This window comes from Mustela putorius, unplaced genomic scaffold, assembly GCF_011764305.1.
Source record: "Mustela putorius furo isolate JIRA1106 unplaced genomic scaffold, ASM1176430v1.1 tig00001130_pilon_pilon_pilon, whole genome shotgun sequence".
In the NCBI taxonomy this organism is placed as follows: Eukaryota; Metazoa; Chordata; class Mammalia; order Carnivora; family Mustelidae; genus Mustela; species Mustela putorius.
In genome coordinates, this window is record NW_025421584.1 from 2,745,990 (window position 1) to 2,768,320 (window position 22,331).

The 22,331-nt window shown below is 45.4% G+C and overlaps 1 protein-coding gene across 1 annotated transcript; it reads right to left on the bottom strand.

The window, feature by feature from the left end:
* Positions 1-2,507: 2,507 nt before the first annotated feature.
* Positions 2,508-2,832, bottom strand: LOC123393996 (60S ribosomal protein L39-like). The gene has a single exon (XM_045087399.1). The coding sequence runs from the start codon at positions 2,798-2,800 to the stop codon at positions 2,645-2,647; it is 156 nt and encodes a 51-aa protein (XP_044943334.1). The 5' UTR covers positions 2,801-2,832; the 3' UTR covers positions 2,508-2,644.
* Between the last annotated feature and the right edge of the window lie 19,499 nt (positions 2,833-22,331).

A 22,331-nucleotide genomic window follows, 5' to 3' on the forward strand; every position in this document is an offset into this window, starting at 1 on the left:
AGTAAAAGCATGAAGAATAAAGGTGAAATTATTGGGGAGAGAATGATACTCACTGGCCTGCCTTGTGCCGGTCTTCCTCAACTTACGTTGAGGCTGAGACCTCATAAACCCATCAGAGGTCAAAACCAGTGTCTGGGGACAATGCATTTCCCACATCTGGTCCACCAGGCATCACAGCTTACATAGCCTGGCCTGCCGTAACCATGCCCACAACACATCCCAGAGGATGGGATCCTCTGGAAGGTGGGTCAGTCACCATGCACAAAGCCTATTTGATCATCAGGGGTCGACTGTCTCGCATCATGTGTTCAGGACGGCTCTGAAAGTGACAGAATGGTGATGGGTAGAGAAGGTTGTCAGGTTGTGATCGCTGGCTGCCTGGGCTGTGGCTCACTGCCCAGCGTCCAAGGACGCTGGACCGACCGCACATCGCTGGCCAGGGACAAGGTCCAACATCAAAATCCCAAGCACAGTTTCTACTGAATGGTTGCAGTTTTGCAACATCATACAGTAGAAAAATCATAAGTTGGACCATCGTTGAGTTTGGGACTATCTGTAGTATTTTTTAAATTTCCAGTATCCGTCCTCGTTTTAGGTTTTCTTTTTTTAATTATTATTGCTTGTTTTAAGTTGTTTTTATTGCTGCTTTCTTGTTTGTTTGTTTTTCAGTCTGACCCAGAGTTGCTTTCCGTGTCTGTCAGTTCTTAGGCCGGAGAGATGTGCACCATCCATTTCAAATGCCAATTCCGTAAATGCAAGCCGTTCCAGCGTCTGTTTTAAAATCACAGATGCCTTGGAGTCCTGAAGCTTGAGTAGTGTGAGGTGAGGTCCTTTGGATTCCTTATGTGATGAGACTTCCCTAGAGGAGGGTCAAGAAAAATGATCTGACATTCAGGTGGGAGCTATAGATAGTTCTATCAAAGTGAGGCTCCTCCCAGTGAGGTTCCCACAGCCATCCTTAGGCCTGTGTATGACTCATTCTGAGGGGGTGGGAGTGCCATCTGTGGGATTACAGTGCTTCAGAATAAATTACTGGGGCTTCCCAGCTCATGGAGATATGTGGGACCCGTGTGTCAAACATCCAGTCCACTCTGGAGATACAGGGCATGAGGGAGAAAATGGAGACCCTCTTGGTTAGTTGCTTGGGAAGAAGCACCATCCTTCTCAGTGGTCAACTTTTTATTTGCCTCATGAAGACAGATGCTCTTTTGTTTCTTTCCCATTCTTTTAAAATTCATTTTTACTTGCACAAGTAGGGATGCCTGGATGGTTCAGTTGTTTAAGCATCTGCGTTCAGCTTGGGTCATGATTCCGGGGTCCTGGGATCGAGTACCACATTGGGCTCCTTGCTCAAGGGGAAAGCCTGCTTCTCCCTCTGCCTGCTGCTCCCCCTGCTTGTGCTTTCTCTTTCTTTCTTTCACAAATGGATAAATAAAACTTTTAAAAAATAAAATTCATTTTTACTTGCACAAGTAATACATGAATATATTCTCATTGTAAAGGAAACTTCTATACAGGTTAAAAAAAAAAAACAATCCTCTTAACTCCCCAATTCCCAACCTATTCTTTGCTCAGAAGTCATCACTGTGATCAATTTGGTATAAATCTGTCCAGACTTTCTTGTTTGCATTTGTATGACTGTATTTACATAGAGAAATGTATAGTCTTCTGTATGTATTGCATAGATGATGTCATGCTTTCTGTAGACTTCCCCACCAGCGGCTTTCAGGGAACCGTATATCTTTGAGGTCTTTCCATGTAAATTCGCTTCATTCTCTTTTTACTGCTCCATTATATTCCATGGATATTCCAAACTGTAACCAATCTGCCTAGTGATGGCTATTTACGTTTGTTTCCTTTTTAAAAACATTTTAAACACTGCTATAAGAAATATTCTTTGCTTTTTTTGTGCATACACTTGACTGATGCTCTAGAACAGATAGAAACTGGGAGACACGGGGAAATGAATTGTTGGATGAAAGGCATGGCCATTTCATAAGGATAGACACCGCCAAATTGCCATCCCCCAAAAGTGTTATGAGTATAGCACCAGCACATAGGACAGAATCTATTTCTCCACTGTGGCTGTGGATAATTTTGAATGTTTACCACTCTGTTTTGCCAAAATGTAGTATCTCGCTGCCTATCATAATCTGTATTTCCATGAGAACTGGTGGGGGTTGAGCAAACTTATTGCCCACATCCCCAATCTTTTATTTTTTTCCTCATTTAAGATGCCTTAGATGTTTCTTTCCACAAATGTGTGCGTGCATAATTACAGAAAGATGTGCATGATCTGAAGGGGTTGAAATGGAGATTCAGTCATCTTGGACCTGGCCACCAGCTACAGTACTTATGTTTGGGGTCTGGACTGTGGTGGGACCAGGGGTCCTGCTGTTGACCTAGAATAGAGTTTTGTTTGTTTGTTTGTTTGTTTTTAACAGCTCAAAGGCCTCACGTTTATTACCAAACCAACCAACTAGTGCAGAGCTATAGTAACAGAAAAATTTTTCGCTGATAAATGGTATCTATTGGCCAGGCAGAAAGGTGTTTACAGGGTGATGGAATAGAACACATGATCCTCAAGTAGCTTAATTAAATACGTGGTGCCAATTAGGTATGTCATCGCGTGATGTGGGACGCCTTAGAGACCCAGCTTGGTTCTCCTCCAGTGCCTCCTCTTGGAGTTGTACCTGATTTTATTACCAGTTTTCATCCGAATCCACTGGGGAATGGGACGATTCTGCTTTTGTTTCTTGGCCAGGAATCGCTTGATCCTGAAAGTCTTGTGAGAATACATGGTCAATTAACAGCGCGCAGCACACAGCAGGATGGCAGCCTGTTTTTTTTTTTGTTTTTTTTTTTTAATTTGACAGACGGAAATCACAAGTAGGCAGAGAGACAGGCATGGGGGGTGGGAAGCAGGCTTCCCACTGCACAGAGAGCCCAATGCGGGGCTTGATCCCAGGATCCTGGGACATGACCCAAGCCAAAGGCAGAGGCCTTAACCCACTGAGCCACCCAGGTGCCCAACCTAGAATAGTTTTGAAGGCTTATAGTTACTAATTAATAAACATGATGGCTTTTATTAATTTTATTTATTTATTTATTTATTTATTTATTTGATAAGGGGAGAGAGAGAGAGCAGTGGGAGCACAAGCAGGAGGAGCCACAGAGGGAGAAGGAGAAGCAGGCTTCCTGCTGAGCAAGGAGCCTGAGGCGGGGCTCAAACCCAGGACTCTTGGGATTATGCCCTGAGCCAAACGCATATGCTTAAAGGACTGAGCCACCCAGGTGATCCAGCATGATGGCTTTTAATGACAAAATCCTTGGGGTACCTGGGTGGCTCAGTGGGTTAAGCCCCGGCCTCCGGCTCGGGTCATGGTCTTGGGGTCCTGGGATGGAGCCCCACATTGGGCTCTCTGCACAACAGGGAGCCTGCTTCCTCCTCTCTCTCTGCCTGCCTCTCTCTGCCTACTTGTGATCTCTGTCAGTCAAATAAATAAATAAAATTAAAAAAAAATTTTTAAAAAGTGGCAGAATACTCTCCTACTTTTGAGACTGTTGATGCCGAGTCAGCTTTTGCTAATTCTCCATATTGCTTTCACAGGGTCTGATGCTCACTCCGGTCAGCTGGTCAACGGAAACCTTACATCTCCTGTTCATCCTCTGCTCTGTGTTTTTCACTCACCTGCAGAAATACCTGGGCCTTTGCTGGGACCTTCTTGTCATCAACAGCCGATCCAAGGATGTTGTCCTCCTGGCTAACCAGGCTGCGGTTGATCCTGTCACTGACCAGCATTTCCTCTGGGCAGGACATGTTTTCATCCTGTTCCCTCTTTGATGTCCAATCACACGTTTTAGGCTTGACGTATGCGCTCTTCTCCATTTCCGCCAACGAGTGTTCTAGAAATCACCTTGGGTCTGGAGCACAGCTGAAGGCTGGAGAACTCCCGGGGCTGGAGGTGTGGGTGGGGCTGCCAGCAACAGCCACTCTGTTTTGTTTCCCTCCCACCTCCCCCCCCAGCAGCCCTCTCTGCTCCTCTGCTAGCCACACCCTTGCTGCGCGAACTCTGCGCCTCCTCGTCCAGCCCAGCCGCGTACCCCAACTGCGTCCTGCCTGCCTTCAACGCCATCCTGCAGCCCCCCTGCCCACCAGGAGACTGACCTGGCATCTTCTGAGAGGTGTGGGCAGTGTCTACCACTGGACATAGGCATCCCTAGAAACCCAACAGCGACTCGACTCGCCCCTGGACGCTCTCTTTCCTGGCTCCCTGCCCTGAAAATGCGCTGAGACTGACCCTGTGGATGGACTCACCGGTGTCCGGGCCCTGGCGTGCTCTCAGTTCCCCAGCTGCTCTCCTTGTGTCCTGAACCTGTTGGCCCAGGTGAGTGCAAACTACCTTTCCCTGATAAAGTCTTTGAAAAGGGGATGGTCAGACTGACTGGTTCAACACAGTTCTCTTTAAACAGGGCTTAGCCTCAGGCTATAAGCCATTAGGCACTGGGAGAAATGCTTCCTGGTGGTAGAATACGAAATCTACAAAAAATTATTTCTTTAATTATGTTGTTCTTGGACTTTCTTGGACTCACCTCTTGGCTGGTTGGAAGGTGGGTGGAAGAGGAGTGCAATGCTGGTGGTTATTTTTGAAGACTTTTCCCAGGGGTCGAATGTCTACTTTTCATCTATTCCTTGGAGGGTCTGATCTCGTGCATATCTGGAGATGTAAATTGTCTTTCCAAGGTCAGGGTCACATTTAGTCCCCGAAGGAGCTGCCATGCCCAGATCTGAACACACATGAACGAGGCTCTCCCCATCCTTGGCATGAAGTCACTCCAGTTCTGCTTTGGAGACTGAACCAAATCGCAGGGGAAGGCATCTTTCTCCATCCCTGTGCTTCCCAGACTCTCTCTCGAGAAAGTCTTCCATGGCCAGGGGATTCTGCTTTCTGTCAGATTCTTCTTTTTTAACAGTAAATGTCTACAACTGAAGGACTTGTTTAAATTTACACAACTTAAAGAATTTTTTGAAAAGTATGACATTTTTTTGGAGAGGGCTGTGGGCGTATGTGTTTTATTTGAAGACGGAATGTTTTAGAGGAGGTATATAGTATTTGGAATCAGAAAAAGCTGTGGGCTTTTGTTTTGGGTTGTTTGTTTTCGTTTATGAAACTTAACCCGTCTTATGGTGCCTGGGTGGCTCAGTTGTTTAAGTATCTGCTTTTGGCTCAGGTCATGATCCCAGCGTCGTGGGATCGAGTCCCGCATCCGGCTCCCTGCTCAGTAGGGAGTTTGCTGTCTGTCCCTCTGGCCAGGCAGCCCCTCCCCTGCTCATGCTTGCTCATGCACAAATAAATAAATTAAATCTATAAAATTTTAAAAAAGGAACTTAACTCTTCCCAGCTTCTCCTGTGTCACAACAGAACATGTGTAGTAACATTTGAAAAGGTGTGAGTAGACTCATCTATGACCTCTTACAGCTTTATGTCCTTCCTCATGAGGCACTCGCAGCGTGCCAGGCCAACAAGGGTAAGACTTGGGGCTGGTGACTGGGGTGTTCTCATCTTGATCCAACCCAGCGCCCCACCTTGGGATGTGAGACTGTTGATTTCGCCGTGTGAGTTGGAGTTGTAAGATGGGAATCGTAACAGCAGGTGGATGTGGTAGATGTCCGTCACCCTGGGCAACCCAGGAAAAAAATTGCTGAGTGAATGCAGAATAGAAAGGGAGCCCATGTTTAAAGAGTTTGTCCCCGGCCGGTGTGGCATAGCTTTAAACAAACAAAAAAGAGCCCACAATTTCCTGGCGGGTGGTCTAGTGCCCGGGGCCAGATGTTTGATGGGACGGAAGTGGAGGGAAAAGCTCTAAGAACGTGCACTCTCGCAAGCGGCCGACTAGCCTGGCATCAAGGGACCGTCCTTGGCCACTTTGTGAACATGGTTCCTCCTGGATCCGTGAATGACCCTGGGGTGAGGACTGGGGACGCCGTTGCTCGAGAGCCAGGTGTTAGGGAAAGATCACACAGGCCTTCGCCACTGCCGACCCACAGGGTGGTCCCAAGGCCTTTGCTCCCTGGGCTGGTCCATTGGCATGTCCATAGGCTCCCTGGAGGACAGGGAGGGTCTGGTGGTCAGATTCTGAATGGGAGAGGTGTGTGCGTGTTAGTGGGTTGGTGGGCGGGAGTGGGAGAGTGGTATTAAAACAAACAAACAAACAAACAAACAAACAGCCAGGAGAAGGAAAGCAAGCTCTCTTGTCCCATTTAACTTAATTTTTATTTCAAAATTCAAAATTCTTTTTTTTTTTTTAAGATTTTATTTATTTATTTGACAGACAGAGATCACAAGTAGGCAGAGAGGCAGGCAGAGAGAGAGAGAGAGAGAGAGGGAAGCAGGCTTCCTGCGGAACAGGGAGCCCGATGCGGTGCTCGATCCCAGGACCCCGAGATCATGACCCGAGCCAAAGGCAGCAGCCCAAACCACCGAGCCACCCAGGCGCCCCTCAAAACTCAAAATTCTTACAAAATTGTTTTTTCCTGATGCTTTATTCCCACCTGTCTCTTTCACTCCATTTCCTAATGTTCTGACAACTCGCTTTGGGGCACCTGATTCCGTTGCTCCCCTGGCCCTTTGTCTGGTTCCCACTTTTGCTGCATTGATCCAGCTTATTTTTTTCCCCTTCCTGCTGGTTCCTGCAGTTTCCAGAACATACTTTACAGACAGCACTTGTCTCTGGCATTGGGCGAAAAGCTCTGTTTTTTATAAGAGCATATTTTCCCCTTTCTCTTAAAAAACAAAACAAAACAAAAACACCTTCTCTTTATCTCCTGATTTCCGAAGTCTCATTGTGCATTTCCCCCTACGTCGATTTCATCCTTTACCTCCTTACCCTCACCGTGAGTAGCTTTCTCTGCAGTGGCTTTATTGAGATGTAATTCACGGACCACACCATTCATCTATTCCAAGCGCACCATTCAGTGGTTTGGGGTATATTCACAGAACTGTGTATCCATCCCCACAAGCAACTTGAAATCACTTTCATTCCCCCCAAAAGAAATCCTGCACGCATTGGCCTTCACCCTCCTCCCGGCCCGTGGCACCCATGTTCTATTTTCTGTCTCTCTGGACTTGCCTCCTGTAGACATTTCACATTAATGGAATCATTATGTAGCGTTTGTCTGTTGTGACTGGCTTCTTTCACTTTGCCTGTGTTTTCAAGATTCCTCGGCGCCTTCGTATGCCTCGGTGCCTTGTTTTTATTGCCAACGCCCAGAGACGTCCTGTGTCCTCATGGCGTGGACGAGGGTAGGGCCAAGAGTCCACTGGGGTGAGGAAAAACATGAATCCCATGGAAAGGATTGCAAAGAGATGGTTTATTGAGATATGAGGAAGAGCCTTTGCCGAGGCGCTGACAAACCTACCATCCTGGAAGCGTGTAGAGGACCATTAAATGCACCCTGGCAGAAGCTAGGATGTCATCTCCAGAATAGAGAAGGGGCTCGGTCTAGAAAGTTCTTTCCTGCCAGTCTCAATGCTCCCAACTCCCTTCCCTTGTCCCTATCTCCCTTCTTCCCTCCGGTCTTTCTGTGCACAGGAGCAGCAGCCGTCTGCTCGGGACCACGTGCCCCTGAGGTTGTGCCCACGTGAGGGTGTCTCCGTTCCGGTCTTGGTGGAGAAGGAGGGAAACCATTCCTTTACTGGGAATTTGAAAGGGCCCAAGTGAAGACGTGGAGCTAGATTGAAAAAGAAGTCTGTTCTCAAGTCAAGAGGAGATGAAAAAAGACCCAAGACATTGAAAGGAGAGAGCCGGGAGACCTCATGTCTGGCAGGGCACCTGCGAGGGAACTTGGGTCGCTGTGTGTGGTGAGGGAGTTGAGGACACAGTGTCTTGGATCTCCTCTGTTTTCCTGGCAGAGGTCGGACACCTTCCCAGGGCCTCCCGCGTAGCCTTCAGAAACAAAACAACTGACTGTGTTTAAAGTCAAGAATGACAGGCTGTTGGTGTGACTTGGCACCCTAGGCTAAGAAGGGACTCTGTGAGCAGGACGGGAAAGTTCTCCTCTTGCCAGAGTATCTCAAAAATTATATTAATAGTTACAAAATCCATTACAGTTAAATATAATTAACTTGCTGAATGTGGCTCCAAAACACTCGTAGAGGAAAAGAAAGAGAGGGCCGTTTTTCAAGCTCTTTGCTGGCTGAAATCTGAGATCTTTTGAGTTTGGATTGGAGAGAAAGAGAAGACAGAGTGTCATTGACCTCGCCTCCCCGGCAGGGAAACTGCTACTGTGAAGCCTGAAAATCTGAGACTCATCCTGGGAAGCTCTCCGCTGTCTGTGCTGTTCCCTGAAGGTCCCATGTGGTGTTGCTGAGGCTCCCGAAGTATCACAGAGTTTGGGCAATGGCTGCTGCATCATTGACAGACTGGGGTAGCTCCAGGACCCAGACAAGAACCCCCAGAGCCGGGAAGCGAGAGATTCTACTCACAATCACTGTACTGTACTCAGAACTCATTCATTTACTCAAATATGTCATGAGCAGGTATGCCCACCAGGGTCCTTAAACTGGGTGCAAGGGACAAAGCCATACATAAATATTCATAGCCCTGGCCACAGACTGAATGTGTGACCTCCCTCATACACCCCCAAATTCCTATGGTGAAGTCCTAACCCCCCAGTGATGGTACTCGGAGGCCAGGCAGGACTCTGGGAATGACTAGGTCACGAGAGGGAAGCCCTGCAAATGGGATTAGTGCCCTCACAAAAAAGAAGCTGGAGACCTCCCTCACCTCCTCCCCATGATGTAGACGATGCCATCTGTGAGCCGGGAAGCGGGTCTTCACCAGATGCTGGATCTGTGGGCACCTTGATCTTGGACTTCCAGCCTCTAGAACTGTAAGACAGAAGTGCTTGTTGTCCGCAAGCCACCTGGCCTGTGGTTCTCTTAGATTTCTCTCCTTCTGTAAGAAGCCTGGAAGAACAGAGACCGACCTACTCTGGCAGTTATCAGTGCAGGGAGAGAGGCATTACACGCGTTTAGAGGTAATTGCAGGAAATGCTACGAAGACTAGCAGTGAGACTGTATTATGGGGGACCTACCAGAGTTGGAAATTTGCTCTTGCCTCCTGATGAGTCAGGCTCTGTTTCTGGGTCAGGTGCCTCGGGCCTGGATCTTTCCACCTTTAAAATAAGTTCTCAGCCCCCTTGCCCATCTCTCGGCTACCCTGCTATGTTTCCAGACCTGCCCATGTATATGCCATCATAGGACGTGGTCATAGTCAGAGCTCAAGCTGAGATCCCTACTATGTAGGTGACAGGTATTTGAAATGCTTTCTCTTTTGTCTTTATTGTGACAAAAAATAAAGATATAACATAAAAGCTGCCATGGTAACTATTGCTAAGGGCACAGCGTCGACTATGTTTGCATCTTCATGCAACCATCACCACCAGCACTCTCCCGACCTTTCTTTCCATCTTTCCAAGCTGAAGCTGTCACCCTCCCCTCAGCCCCTGGCAACACCATTTTTCTTGCTATTTGACTATTCTAGGGGCCTCATGTAAGTGGCATCATAACAGATTTTATGTCTGGCTTGTTTCACTTGGTCTAATGTCTTCAAAGTTCATCTGTGTTGTAGCAGATGTGTTTGTGTGTGTGTGTTCAATTCTAAGTATTTCCAAGGCCCCTTCCCCACTCTGTTGTCAGGGTCCCTGCAGGAAATACATGGTTTTAGATATTGACATGGACATTGAACAGAATTTAATGAAGGGATCATTTATAAGGCTGTGGGTTTAAGGAGGCCAACAGGGGTGAGGGGTGATGATTACCTGCAGGGGTACTGCCTGGAGGGGTAGGGGGTGATGATTACTAGAACCTGGAGGGAGAATTGTAGCTGGAGGTAAGGCCACCAGACAGGAGCTGAAGCCTTGGGGGGAGGGGAGCAGAGACCCCCACCTCCCTCCTCCTTCACTCACCATGCTTTGTGGTACCCAACCCAACCAGGAGCCAGAGGGCAGGGCTGGCCTTCCCTGGCACGGGCAGTGTGCAGAAGGGTGGAAATGGGATCTGCAGGAGCAAATGATGTATCCAACACACCCACCTTCCCCAAGGAGTTGAGTGACAGGTGAACAGGGATGCAAGACAGGGAAGCTGAGAACAGAAATGGGCTGAGTTCCTTGAAGAGAGAAAGAGTGGAAGAAACTCAGAAGGAAAATAGGTTGGGAGGGAGAGGAGAGATGGGGAGAATGAAGAGAAAGTCCAGTTAAGAGTTCCCATTAGGGGGGCACCTGGGTGGCTCAGTGGGTTAAAGCCTCTGCCTTCAGCTCAGGTCATGATCCCAGGGTCCTGGGATCGAGCCCCACATCGGGCTCTCTGCTCAGCGGGGAACCTGCTTCCCTCTCTCTCTCTGCCTGCCTCTCTGTCTGCTTGTGATCTCCGTCTGTCAAATAAAAAAATAATAATTAAAAAATTAAAACAAAAAAAAAGAGTTCCCATTAGGAATGTTGGGTAGAAAGTTCAGGAAGAAGAGACAGTTAAAGAGAATTTTCTGTGTGAAGACCTAGAACTCCCTTCTCAGTGTCCTCAAGGGATCTTCAGTAAAGATCCATCCTTTATGGTCAGGGCTTTTGTAGACTTGTGAGTGTAACACCATGTCAGAGTATACCTGGGAATAAGAAAGTCCAAGACAGAATAGCTACCCCCAAACATGTCCACATCCCAATCCTGGAACCTGTGAATATTGTCAGTTTATGTGGAAAAGGGGAGTTAAGTTTGCAGATGGAATTAAGGCTGCTAATCAGCTGACCTTGAAGTGGGAAGGTTATCCTGTTGTCTGGGTGGGCCCAATGGAATCACAAGGGCTCTTCATGGGGAAGAGGGAGGCTGAAGAGTCAGTGTCACAGCCATGTGATGTGCGAATGACACAACCGGTGGTTGCTGGCTTCTAAGATGGAAGCAAGACACAAGGCAGTGAGGCGCAGCCTCTGGGAATTGGAAAATCCCTCAGAACACCCTGATTTTAGACCAGTAGGACGCACTTCAGAGATCCAACCTCTGGAACTATAAGATAATATATTTGTGCTGTTTAATAAAGCCACTGAATGTGTCGTACTTGTTACAGCAGCAATAAGAGACTAATACACTTGGGTTTTATGAGTTTGGGGCGAAGTTAGCTAAATTTAGGATAAAAATATGGAGCTGTTTATAATTATCGTAAGTACTGTATTTACAGCAAAACTTGTAAACTTGACCAATGAAGGCTTTGATTAACTATTAGACTCCTCACTATGCAGCTCCCCAGCTCAAGCAGGCCAGGCCTCCCTCTTGCTCCCGGGGCTGTAGGAGACCCATTGTTCTTGGCATCCGGATTCTCATTCAGCTGCTATCACCCTGATTCCTTGATCAACGTGGTTTTCATTTTGCATCTTCATCTGTCCCCTTTGAGATACCAGGGCTGCGGCCCAATTCTGAGCCCCACACTCTGTTTTTAGAGCCCTCCCTGGGGGCAGCTTCATGACCAATCCATCATGCAAACATCTTGCTGGTTTTGGGGAGCCTCTTTTTTTGCCTGCATAAACTCTCATTTCAATCTATTGGACATAAAAATATAGCAGACTCATGGTGGAAAGGATTAAGAGATTGGCGCTCCGGCAGTAGACAATACCCATGGAGTAAACCTTCTGATCTCGGTTTCTGAAACAGTTATGCTTCTCCACATCAGCATTTCCATGCTGATAGAGGCATTTTCAGGCATGGCTGGCAAGAGTACAGAGCAGTTAAACAACGAATGAGGAGAGTTAGAAATATTTAATAAAACAAAATCAAATGGGTCTTCTTACTGGGCTGGAATCAAGGGGACAGAAGGGCTGCATTCCCTGGAGTCAAGCAAACAAGCTTAGATCATTTTATTCTAAAGAAATGCCCCGCAGAATGCAAAACAACATACAGAGGAAAGGTTATTGATTGTGGAATTATGTTACAATCACAAATACTGAAAACACAATCAAAGCTCCTGCCCGTCCGAGACTGGTTGAATCAGTCATGGAACAGCCACAGACTAGAGTATCACACAGCCACGAGAAAAGACTAGAAGACTCTGGGAACTGATAGGAAAAGATTTCTAAGCCATAATGTTAAGTGAAGAATGTAATGTGGAAAAGAATATGTAAAATATGTTGCCAGTTATATACAAAAAGGTCGGGTAGGGATTTTCGTGTGTGTGTGTTTCCTGTTCTCATCAGAATCACAGGAAAGGTAAACCAGAAACAAAGGAAAATGACCTGGAGGGTCATAAGTGTGAACAGCACGGAAAAAAGAAGGATGAGAGAGACCGTGGATCCCTCTCTGAGGGATTCTCTGAGGATCTTTTCATGCAGTTCTGAATTTTGAACCATGTAAATGCTTTATTTTATTTTACTTTTTTACTTTATTTTATTTAGGACAGAAAGTTTGCTTTAAATATTTCTTTGGAGGAGAGGGCACCATACTTCTACTCCATTAAGAAACACTTTTTTAGGGGTGCCTGGGTGGCTCAGTGGTTTAAGCCTCTGCCTTCAGCTCAGGTCATGATCTCAGGGTCCTGGGATCGAGCCCCACATCGGGCTCTCTGCTCAGCCGGGAGCCTGCTTCCTCCTCTCTCTCTGCCTGCCTCTCTGTCTACTGTGATCTCTCTCTGTCAAATAAATAAATAAATAAAAATCTTAAAAAAAAAAAGGAACACATTTTTATAGTCTTGAGGTCTTTTATTTTTTTTTACGCTTATCATGCCTTGCATTCCCAAGGGATGGGCTTAGGCAGCTCCGGCTCCTTCCATCAGCTCTCACATAGCAGGTTTCTCTGGGTGGGGCCAGCTGGTGTTTCCACTGAACCCAAGTACCTTTCTCTTTGGCTTGCATCTGATCATTTTCCTTCGCCCTTTTCAGGAAGTTGTCTCTGCTCTTTGAGCACTTAATATGCTCAATACGTACACTAATGCTCTTGGTAAGAATCTTGCCTTTAACTTGTTTGTTTGTAATAACGCCAATAGCATGCCGGGTAACACTGTGGACTCTTCCGGTTTTGAACATAGCAATATTGTGGGACGTCCCTTCATGAACAGTGCCATTCCCTTGATGTCCACGCCATCACTTTTTTCCTGACAGAGTCTCATGTAAGCGGCCAAAGAAGCAATTCTATGTTTTCTAAAAGGCCTAGAGAATGGCGCCTGGGGTGGCTCATCGGTTGGACATCTGCCTTGCGCTGAGGTCATGATCTCAGAGTCCTGGGATCAAGCCTCCCCCAATCAAGGTCCAGCCTCCCATCAGGCTCCCTGCTCAGCGGGGAATCTGCTTCTCCCTCTCCCCTCCCTCTGTGCTCTCTCTCAAATACATAAAATCATTTTTTAAGATTTTATGTATTTAAGAGAGAGTAAGCGAGACAGAGAGACTGTGTGTGAGTGAGCCAGGGGATGGGTGGAAGGAGAGAGAATCTCCAGCAGACTCCAGGCTGAGGGCAGAGCCTGACGTGGGGCTTGATCTCACCACCATGAGATCATGACCTGAGACAAAATCCAAGAGATGGAGGCTTAACCGACTGAGCCACCCAGAGTCCCAATAAATAAAATCTTAAAAAAATGTTTTGTTTTGTTTTTCTAAAAAAAAAAAAAAAAAAAAAAGACCTAAAGAACATAGAGCAGGTACCTCTTTTCTTTCCTTTTGTGTTGGTCGTTTTGGTGAGTTACTAGAAGATGGCTGTTCAGGCTGAAAGGAAACTGAACCATGTTGCTGTTTTAAATATTTAAAAAATTAAAGATAATTAAGAAAAATGTTGAACCTTCACAGAAACAAAGGAATCTAAGTGGTTGGAAATTGATGGCATGAGGAGGATGTCAGTAACTCTTGAACCCCATGCTCTGGCTGATGGGGTACGGTCGAAGGGAAAACAGACTTGCAGGAGGCGTATGCATTTGGGTTGTAGTTGGTAGTAATACCAGTGTCAACACAATGAAACTCTTCTCTCTGTGTTATAAGACCTGGCAAATGCATAAATACACTGACTGTGTGGGGGCGACCTCAGACTATCGAGGGCAGAGGAGGAGGTGTTACATGGAATGGAGAAATGCTGTGCTCCTGGATTAGAAATGGAGGCATTGGTATGAGTTCACAGTTTCCCAGCTCTATCTGCTGTCCAAGATTATCCAAGATAAACCGGGACATTAGTTAAGCTTTAAAAGCAGATTTTATGCAAGACCTACTGACCGTAGGGACAAGATCTGAGTCCTGTACTGATTTGTATAGGGTAACTTGGTGTTTTAAAGTGAGAACGAGGCCATGGAGAAGGGGACAGAGGGGTGCTCAGTGAAAAATGACAAAGGATCCTTCAGTGTCAGTGTGACTTAGGCCAGCTGTGCCTGCAGGCTGGGAGGATTCTTCCTCCCACAGAGACTGGGAGACAGAGGCCCCATCCTGGCTGCTGACTGCCTTCCACAGGCATGACTTTCAGAGCCCCAGGAAAGGCATTCCTGAGTTGTAGGGGAGGCACATACCTCTCAAAGGGTCCAGGGAAGGGTTCACAATTCTAAGCCCTTTTTAGTGAATGCTTTAAGACAGAGGAGTCAGTAGCCTATCTCAGCTGTTGGCTGGAATGAACAGAATTCTCCTGTCAGTGCTGAACTTTCCAGACAGGCATATGAGGGAGGGGCGGGGGGCCTCCTAGGGACATAGTCTTACCTGCTTGAAGTCATGCTGGAGTTTGGTGTTCCTTAGCCTAGAGGTTTGGAAGGTATGGTTGTGTTCAGTTCTTACTACTGAAAGTGTCTTGAAGCAGTGTCACTCCCAGACCAAAGGACGCATTAGTCCTCAGATCTTGGTTTCTAAATACCTTTCCCTTTTAAGGAACAAGTCTCCTTGGATAAATCGGTTGATTCCAGATTAGGGACAGGGAAAGTACAATGTGTTTGGAACATCTTGTCCAGAAAGAAAGTCTCAAAGACCAGTAGGTGGAACCAGCTGTGTAATTTGCAGGACCCAGTACAGAAAAAATGCAGGCCCCTTTTTGAAAAATGACCGGGAATGTCAGAATAGTAATAGCAGAGCAGTGAGGCAAGCAGGTGGCTTTCCTAAGGGCAAGGTCTTGTGCAACCACCCAGGTCACATGTCTCGATGCTGACCCTGATAATGGAAGATGTGTTAGAAGTTCAGAGGAGCCAGCTCGAACGGGCTCCTGCTGGTTAATTTTGGGACGATTTGAGCACCAAAAAACAATAATAACGGCAGTGGGTTTCAAAGCACAAAGTCAGAAAGGAAGCCATGAGTTTATAATGATACTCAAACAATGTGTATGGAAGGGATGGAAAATTTTAGGAAGAATGTCTGCTGATAAATGTAGACAGAATGATAAAGAATTGGGGAAATTACCATTTTTTGCAGTCACCAATGTAACAGTGATGCTATAAAACCATTGGATTAAAGATTGTTGAGGAAAAGAATATGCACACAACTGATGTCTGCCTTTATTACCCCAGAGGTTACTTGTTAATTACAAATGGGGAAAGATGCTTTCACAATAAAGAGATCTGGCAGAATCCACCTTTACCAAGTGAACAATTCTGTGTGGCTGACAATGAGACAATATGTCCATCGTGTGTCTCTTGATAGGAATACCATGTAGTGTTTGGCCCAACATGAATCTGATCATGAGAAAGCCATCAACCAAACAAGGCAACTGGCCTGAACCCTTCCAACATGAAAGAAAAGAGAAAAAAGAAAAAAAGAAGAGAAAAGCACCCCAGGGCTGTTTTGGATAAAAGGAGGATGAAGAAACATGAGAACCAAGTGAACTGCGTGACTTTTAATGACCTAGATTGAAAAGGACTTAGGGAGGACTTTCAGGGGACGACTCCGGAAACTGGGATTTGGGACCACAGATAACGCTATGCATCAGTGTTCAATTTCTTGGGTGTAACGATCGTATAGGAGAATGTCTTTTGTTTTTTGAAGATACATGCCAACAATTTTAAAGTGAAATGCCCTGATGTCTGCAGCTTGGTTTCAGATGAAAGGGACGGGGGGTGGGGGGGAAGAGAGATGGAGGCAGAGAGGGAGAGATTCCGAGGGGGAGAAAATGGGTGCAGTGGGGAGAGGGATAGAGGGGGCAAATGTAGCAAAATGCTAGCAGGGTTTGAATGCGGGCCAAGAGTATATAGCTATTAAAATAAACTAAGGAGAAAAGTTTTCCAAGCTGAAGTTACATATCAAGGAGGAACACAGTTCCTAGCCCATTAAAGGCAGAAAGGCTCTCTAGCTTGATGGACAGGACCCCTGAAGGGGCAGACATGCCACCAGGCACCTTAACATAAGTCAAGTGTGTCTCCGATCGGTGTGCCCAGCACCATCAGTCATGGTGAGCAGAGCAGAGCTGACAGCAGACAGCAGTGTTTGATGGGGACCTGTTCCCAGTGCGGGCTAACGAGAAGAGAGCGGAGATTGGCGTTGGTTGACCAGCTGGCCGGGGCTGAGGTTCCTTCTGTGTTCAGCTGCCAGTGCAGGCTTCGACAGCTTCTTTGGGTCTTACTTGAATACTGGAGAAAATAAGCCTGTTCTACTTATGCCACAGAGATTGAATAAGATAATGTATGAGACAAAACTTTCTTATTTCATAGATTTATGTTGTAGATTATCTCGTTATATTTTATTTTATGGATTTTAATTCTGGAAGTAAGAGATTTTTAAAATATATATGAGCACTTATAAATGTTCTTGCTGTTTGTAGTCTTGTTATAATTTGTGTCCTATAAGTACAGGATTTATGATCATTCTATTTCACACAATTTCCATCAAAGAGGAAAAAAAGTGTGGTGCATCTAAAATGGTCATCTTAGCTGCACATTTCAAATTTGTTTTTCCTCTTTACGACCTGTATCATTTCAGGGCTGGGTATAGTGGGACACGTTCATGTCATGACATACCTTCTGCTTGAATCAGCCTAATGAACAATAGGGATATCCCTGGAAGCCACCCCCACACGAGGATGGCTACTAATCATCATACACCCAGCTGACTGTGAATCACGGAGCTCTACCCCACCAACCCCTGGCATCCCTGCCTCAACTTCCCCTTTTTACTTTTTTAAAGATTTTGTTTATTTATTTGTTAGATAGAGCACATGCGTATGAGCAGGGGGAGGGGCGGAGGGAGAAGGAGAAGCCGACTTCCCACTGAACAGGGAGCACAATGCAGGACTCTGTCCCAGGACTCTGAGATGGTGACCTGAGCCAAAGGCAGACACTTGACTAAGCCAACCGGGCACCCCTGACTCAACTTCTCCTTAGCTGGAGTCCAAAATGTCACAGCCATTCCAGTGGTATCTGTACCGGGGGAAGTATGATGGAGAGAAAATCCAAGAGGACAGAGATAATGGTATTAACCAATTATAGTTAAAATATCTTACTTAAGGGGCGCCTGGGTGGCTCAGTAGGTTAAGCCTCTGCCTTTGGCTCAGGTCACGATCTCAGGGTCCAGGGATCGAGCCTTTCATGAGGCTCTCTGCTCAGCGGGGAGCCTGCTTCCCCCTCTCTCTCTGCCTACTTGCGATCTCTGTCAATTAAATTAAAAAAAAAAAAGTTTTTAAAAAATCTTACTTAAAAAAAAAAAAGAAAGAGAGTGAAAGACCAAGACAATGGAGAGAGTTTATCAGCATTCGTGACACGAAATGGGAGGTAGAGGCATCCATCCCGCAGTCAGAAATGTGGATTTGAAGAGATGATGGATGGCAATGGAGAGATGAGGAAGTCGTTTCACAATCACTGTGGCTGCACGAGTGCATGAGCTCCCCCAAAAGAAAGGGTGTGGAAGAAGAGAAGCGAACCAAGGGCAGGACGGTGGGCGATGCCTGGATTCCGTTGCGAGATGTGAGAGAGGAGACTGCTGCGAAATCTTGGGCCAGAATGCTGGTCCTAGCCAAGATAAGAGGGCTGGACAGGAAGAGCACAATCAAGTTGATTTGGGTTTTTGTCACTTACAGTGGAAAGGTTTTGATAATACACACATTTGAATATTGAAAACTGGATGTAAACCCATGTTTATAACTCTTACACGATTATCAAATCAAAACATATGAGATGCTAGCAAAACTACGAAACTCATAAAGTGAAAATTAGCATTCAGTATGCCAGATGGAATTGTTTTGTCGAAATAAAATCACTGGCTCTTGGTGGTAATAGTAGAAATATCTATTCATATGGTCAAGACTTCACTTGTTGGTTTGGCTGTGTTGATTTTGAACGTACTGCCCATCCTTTGAGTAATTGTCATGATCTGTGCTGACATTTCTTCTCTTTTTAAAATTTATTTATTTATTTTTATTTTCTCTTTAACAAAGTTTGTTTTACATCCCTTATCTGTTCTTTCGAAGGGGTAGTCGAATAGTGTATCTCAAACATGATGACAAAATGTATTCATTGATTGTTCACTCTGCCCCTGAATGATGTGTGGTAAGTCGGTATGTGTTCTTACCATGCGACCCTTATTCCTCATGGCTCACGGTGTGAATGTGGAACTCGCCACTGGATGCCCACTTCTGAGGTCCATGTGCTTATATCATCAGACGCATTTCGATGACTCCATTCTCCCGCCATTCTGCTCCCATCAAACTACTATAGTACCTTCATCTTGATAGTCTGACTTCAGATGGCCTGCAAATACTTAACTATGTAAAGAAAAGAACTAAAGTTACATGGTCTGCTAAAATTGGGGATGGAGAGAAGCTCAGAAGGGAGAAGAAAGGAGAGACCTACTAATGCACCATTGCTCAAAAAAGGTGTCCATACTGTCCAAAGGATGGATATGCCAACCTTCCCATGTCAAAGGCTTTTTGGGAGGCAGCGTGATGTGGTAACAAGGGGGCATAAATTTGGGAGTGAGACAACTCTGATTTTGCCTGATGCTCTCACTGACTTTGACACCACGAAGTTATTTATTTATTTATTTATTTTGGATTTTATTTATTTATTTTTCAGAGAGAGACACAGCAAGAGAGGGAACACAAGCAGGGGGAGCACAGGAGGGAGAAGCAGGCTTCCCACTGCCAAGCGAGGAGCCCGAAACAGGGCTCGATCCCAGGACCCTGGGATCATGACCTGAGCCAAAGGCAGACATTTAATGACTGAGCACCCCAGCTTTTTAAATTACATGGTTTTCTTGTCTGTAGAGTAGTGTTACAATGATTAAGTGAGATCTTATAGGAGCCCTGGGTGGCTTGGTTGGTTCCATGACCGACCTTGTTTTCAGCTCTGGTCATGGTCTCAGGATCATGGAATTGAGTCCTGTGTCAGGCTCTGGACTTAGCTTGGAGTCTGCTTGGCTCTCTCTCTCCCTTTCCTTCTGCTTTTTCCTGTGCTTACACATGTGTGCTCTCTCTCTCTCCCTCTAAAATAAATAAATAAATCTTTAAAAATAAAAATAAACAAAATAAATGAGGTCCTGTAGCTGATGTGTGTAAAGCTATGTTTGCTACAGAGTTCTATTAGTGTCTACTAGTAGTAGTTATTATCAGTTTTAGACATCGAGAAGGAATAGAATAAATGTGGAACTCAAAATGGTGGCAGATTAGGTAAGTAAGGCTCAGAGGTATGATGGGTTTGGCCATAGAGAGGGCTCTGTCCAATCAGACCCACTGAGCAAAGGGTGGGTGTTGGCACCTAGGGCTACCGACTACGGATCCACATTATTGCCCGTTCTGATGTTTGACCCGCATTGTAATGCCCCACTGCATTTGTGTCAAGATAGTTGCTCCTGTTCCAAACTGTCCAAAAACCCAGCATTAATCGCAGTATTTTAAATGAATTTTTTGTCAAATTGGGAAAATCTTTGGTACACTGTCCATTCCTGGGGATTAAAATAATTATGTCTTTTGTCTTTGAGGATTATAATGCTTCTGGTCTTCTTTGCAGCTTTTCTTAAGGAACTAATTTGTATTCTTTGTTGTTGTCATTATTGTAAAGAATTCAGTCCTAATCATGTAGGAGCTGAGGTTCAATTCAAGCAAACCTGGCTTTCATCCTCGCTGTCTGATGTTTTTGAGCACTGATTTCCTAACCTGGCAGATTAGGAGTAATAATGCCCACCTCCTCTGGATTGGTATGAGGATTAAATGAGATGATGTCTCGAAAGCTCTGGGCTGATCAGCAGCAGTATCAATAAATAACCTTAGTGCCATTATTCATATCCTCCAAACTCCTCCAATCCCAACTAGGGAGCTCTTTGCAAGATGAGCTGTTCTTTGGCATAAATATAGAATATTATATATATTAATATATATATTTCTTTATATTTATTTTATTTTTGTAAGTAAGTAATCTCTGCACCCAATGTGAGGTTTGAACTCATAACCCCAAGATCAAGAGTCATACGCTCTACTAACTTCACCAGCCAGACACCCTCCCCCTACCAAACATTTAGTTCACATTGGGAAAATATTAAAAACTATAGGTCCAGGCTGAGTCTTAACCACATTTGAGAAAATCAGAGAGGAATTTTTAATTATAAGCTTACTTTGTCCAAGATGAAGAGATACTAGAATTCCTGGGCAAGGGGGAAAAAATCTGCCGTTAACCTAAATATGTGATAATCATCAGAATTTCCTTTTTCCTGAGGAGTGCAGCTAAAACATAATTGATTCCCAGAGATTATCCACAAACACATTTACTGAGAGGCAGTAGGGTGCAGGAGAGTCTCTAATGAGTCATACAATCTAAGCAAGTCACTGCCTCTGCCTTTCTTCTTGTTTCCTTGCCATCCAGTGAGGTGGTTATTCTTTAGCTGGGGAGGCGAGGGTGGTTGGGAATATGTGTAGGACGTTTCTGTTATTGGTAGCCTCTGGATGTATTCTGTATATGGTAGCCATTTTCCAAGATGGCCTCCAGTGACCTCTACTTCTGGTGGTCACACTGCTTTGTGGTACCTCCCATGGTGCAGCAGAGTTGTTGTATGTGACCAGGAGGATGCCACAGAAGTGAAGGAAGATCAGTCACTTCCAAAGGTTAGAAGAGGTGTTGCAGCTCCCCTTTTGGACTCTCTTTAACCAGTTGCTCTATTGAAAGCCTCCTTGTGAGCAGCTCTATGGAGTTGACCGTGTGGTAAGGAACTGAAACCTGCTGCAAAGCAGCCATGTGAGTGACCTTGGAAGCAGGCCCTCCAGACCCAATCAAGTCTCAGATGACTGCAGCCCCAGCTGACCCCTGGAGTGCAGGTTTGTGAAGACCCTGAGCTTGAACCACCCAGCTAAGGTGCTCTGACCTAGAGAAACCGAGACAATAAAAGGTCATTTTTTTAAGACGCTAAGTTTAAAGAGACTTGTTGTAAAGAGTCAAGGATGCTAGGTGTCTTGCAGTCTTTGGAACAATCCTGTTCAGTGAAGCCTTGTCCTACCTTCCCATAGACTGAATGTTTGTGTCCCCCACAAAACTCCTATGTAGAAACCTAATCCCCAAGATGATGGTATTTGGAAATGAGGACTTTGTGACTGGGTCAGGAGGTGGGGGAGCCCTCAGGAATGGGGTTAGTGCCCTTATAAAAGGACCCGGAGAGCTCGCTTGCCCCTTCTGCTTAATGGGGGGCACAGCAAGAGGACAGCTGTGAATCAGGAAGTGAACCTTCACCAGACCAGAAATCTGTCACTACGTTGACCTTGGACTTCCCAGCCTCCAGAACTGTGAGAAAGAGATGTTTACTGTTGAAGTCACAGAGTCCATGGTATTTTTACTGTCGTCATCCAAATGGACTAAGACACACCCCAATGTGGGATTCAGGCCTTTGCTCACCCTGGCATGATCCCTTTGGGTTTGAAATGTGTAGGATTGTATCCATTCCTCTACTCAAAGCACAGCTCCCTTGGTTATTGGCTGGCTGCATTTTTATCTTTGCAGGCTTTTGCCAGATAAAACATAGGATATTTGATTTGGTGAATGCTGTGAAGTGTGTAAACCTGGTGATTCACAGACCTGTACCCCTGGGGATAAAAATATATGTTTATAAAAAAATAAAAAAATTAAAATAGCAAAAAAAAAAAAAAAAAAAAAAACCAGGATAATTGAGGAGGCCTCATTCATTTTCAACCAACAAAGCTTGGAGTTCTGTCTCCAAAGTCCAAATGTGTACAAACAATGGAGATGAAGATGAAAGTAACACGTGTGACCAAGGGAAGCTGAAAGTTTTGATTTCTGTGTGAAGATAAAGCAACAGAAATCAAGAGTACAAATGATAAATAGGACCTAAAGATGAGAGATATGGAAACAAAGAAAAAAAAAAGATGAAGGAAGACAATTTCTAAAGATTTGGTTGATCACTTCATCAAGATGACCAT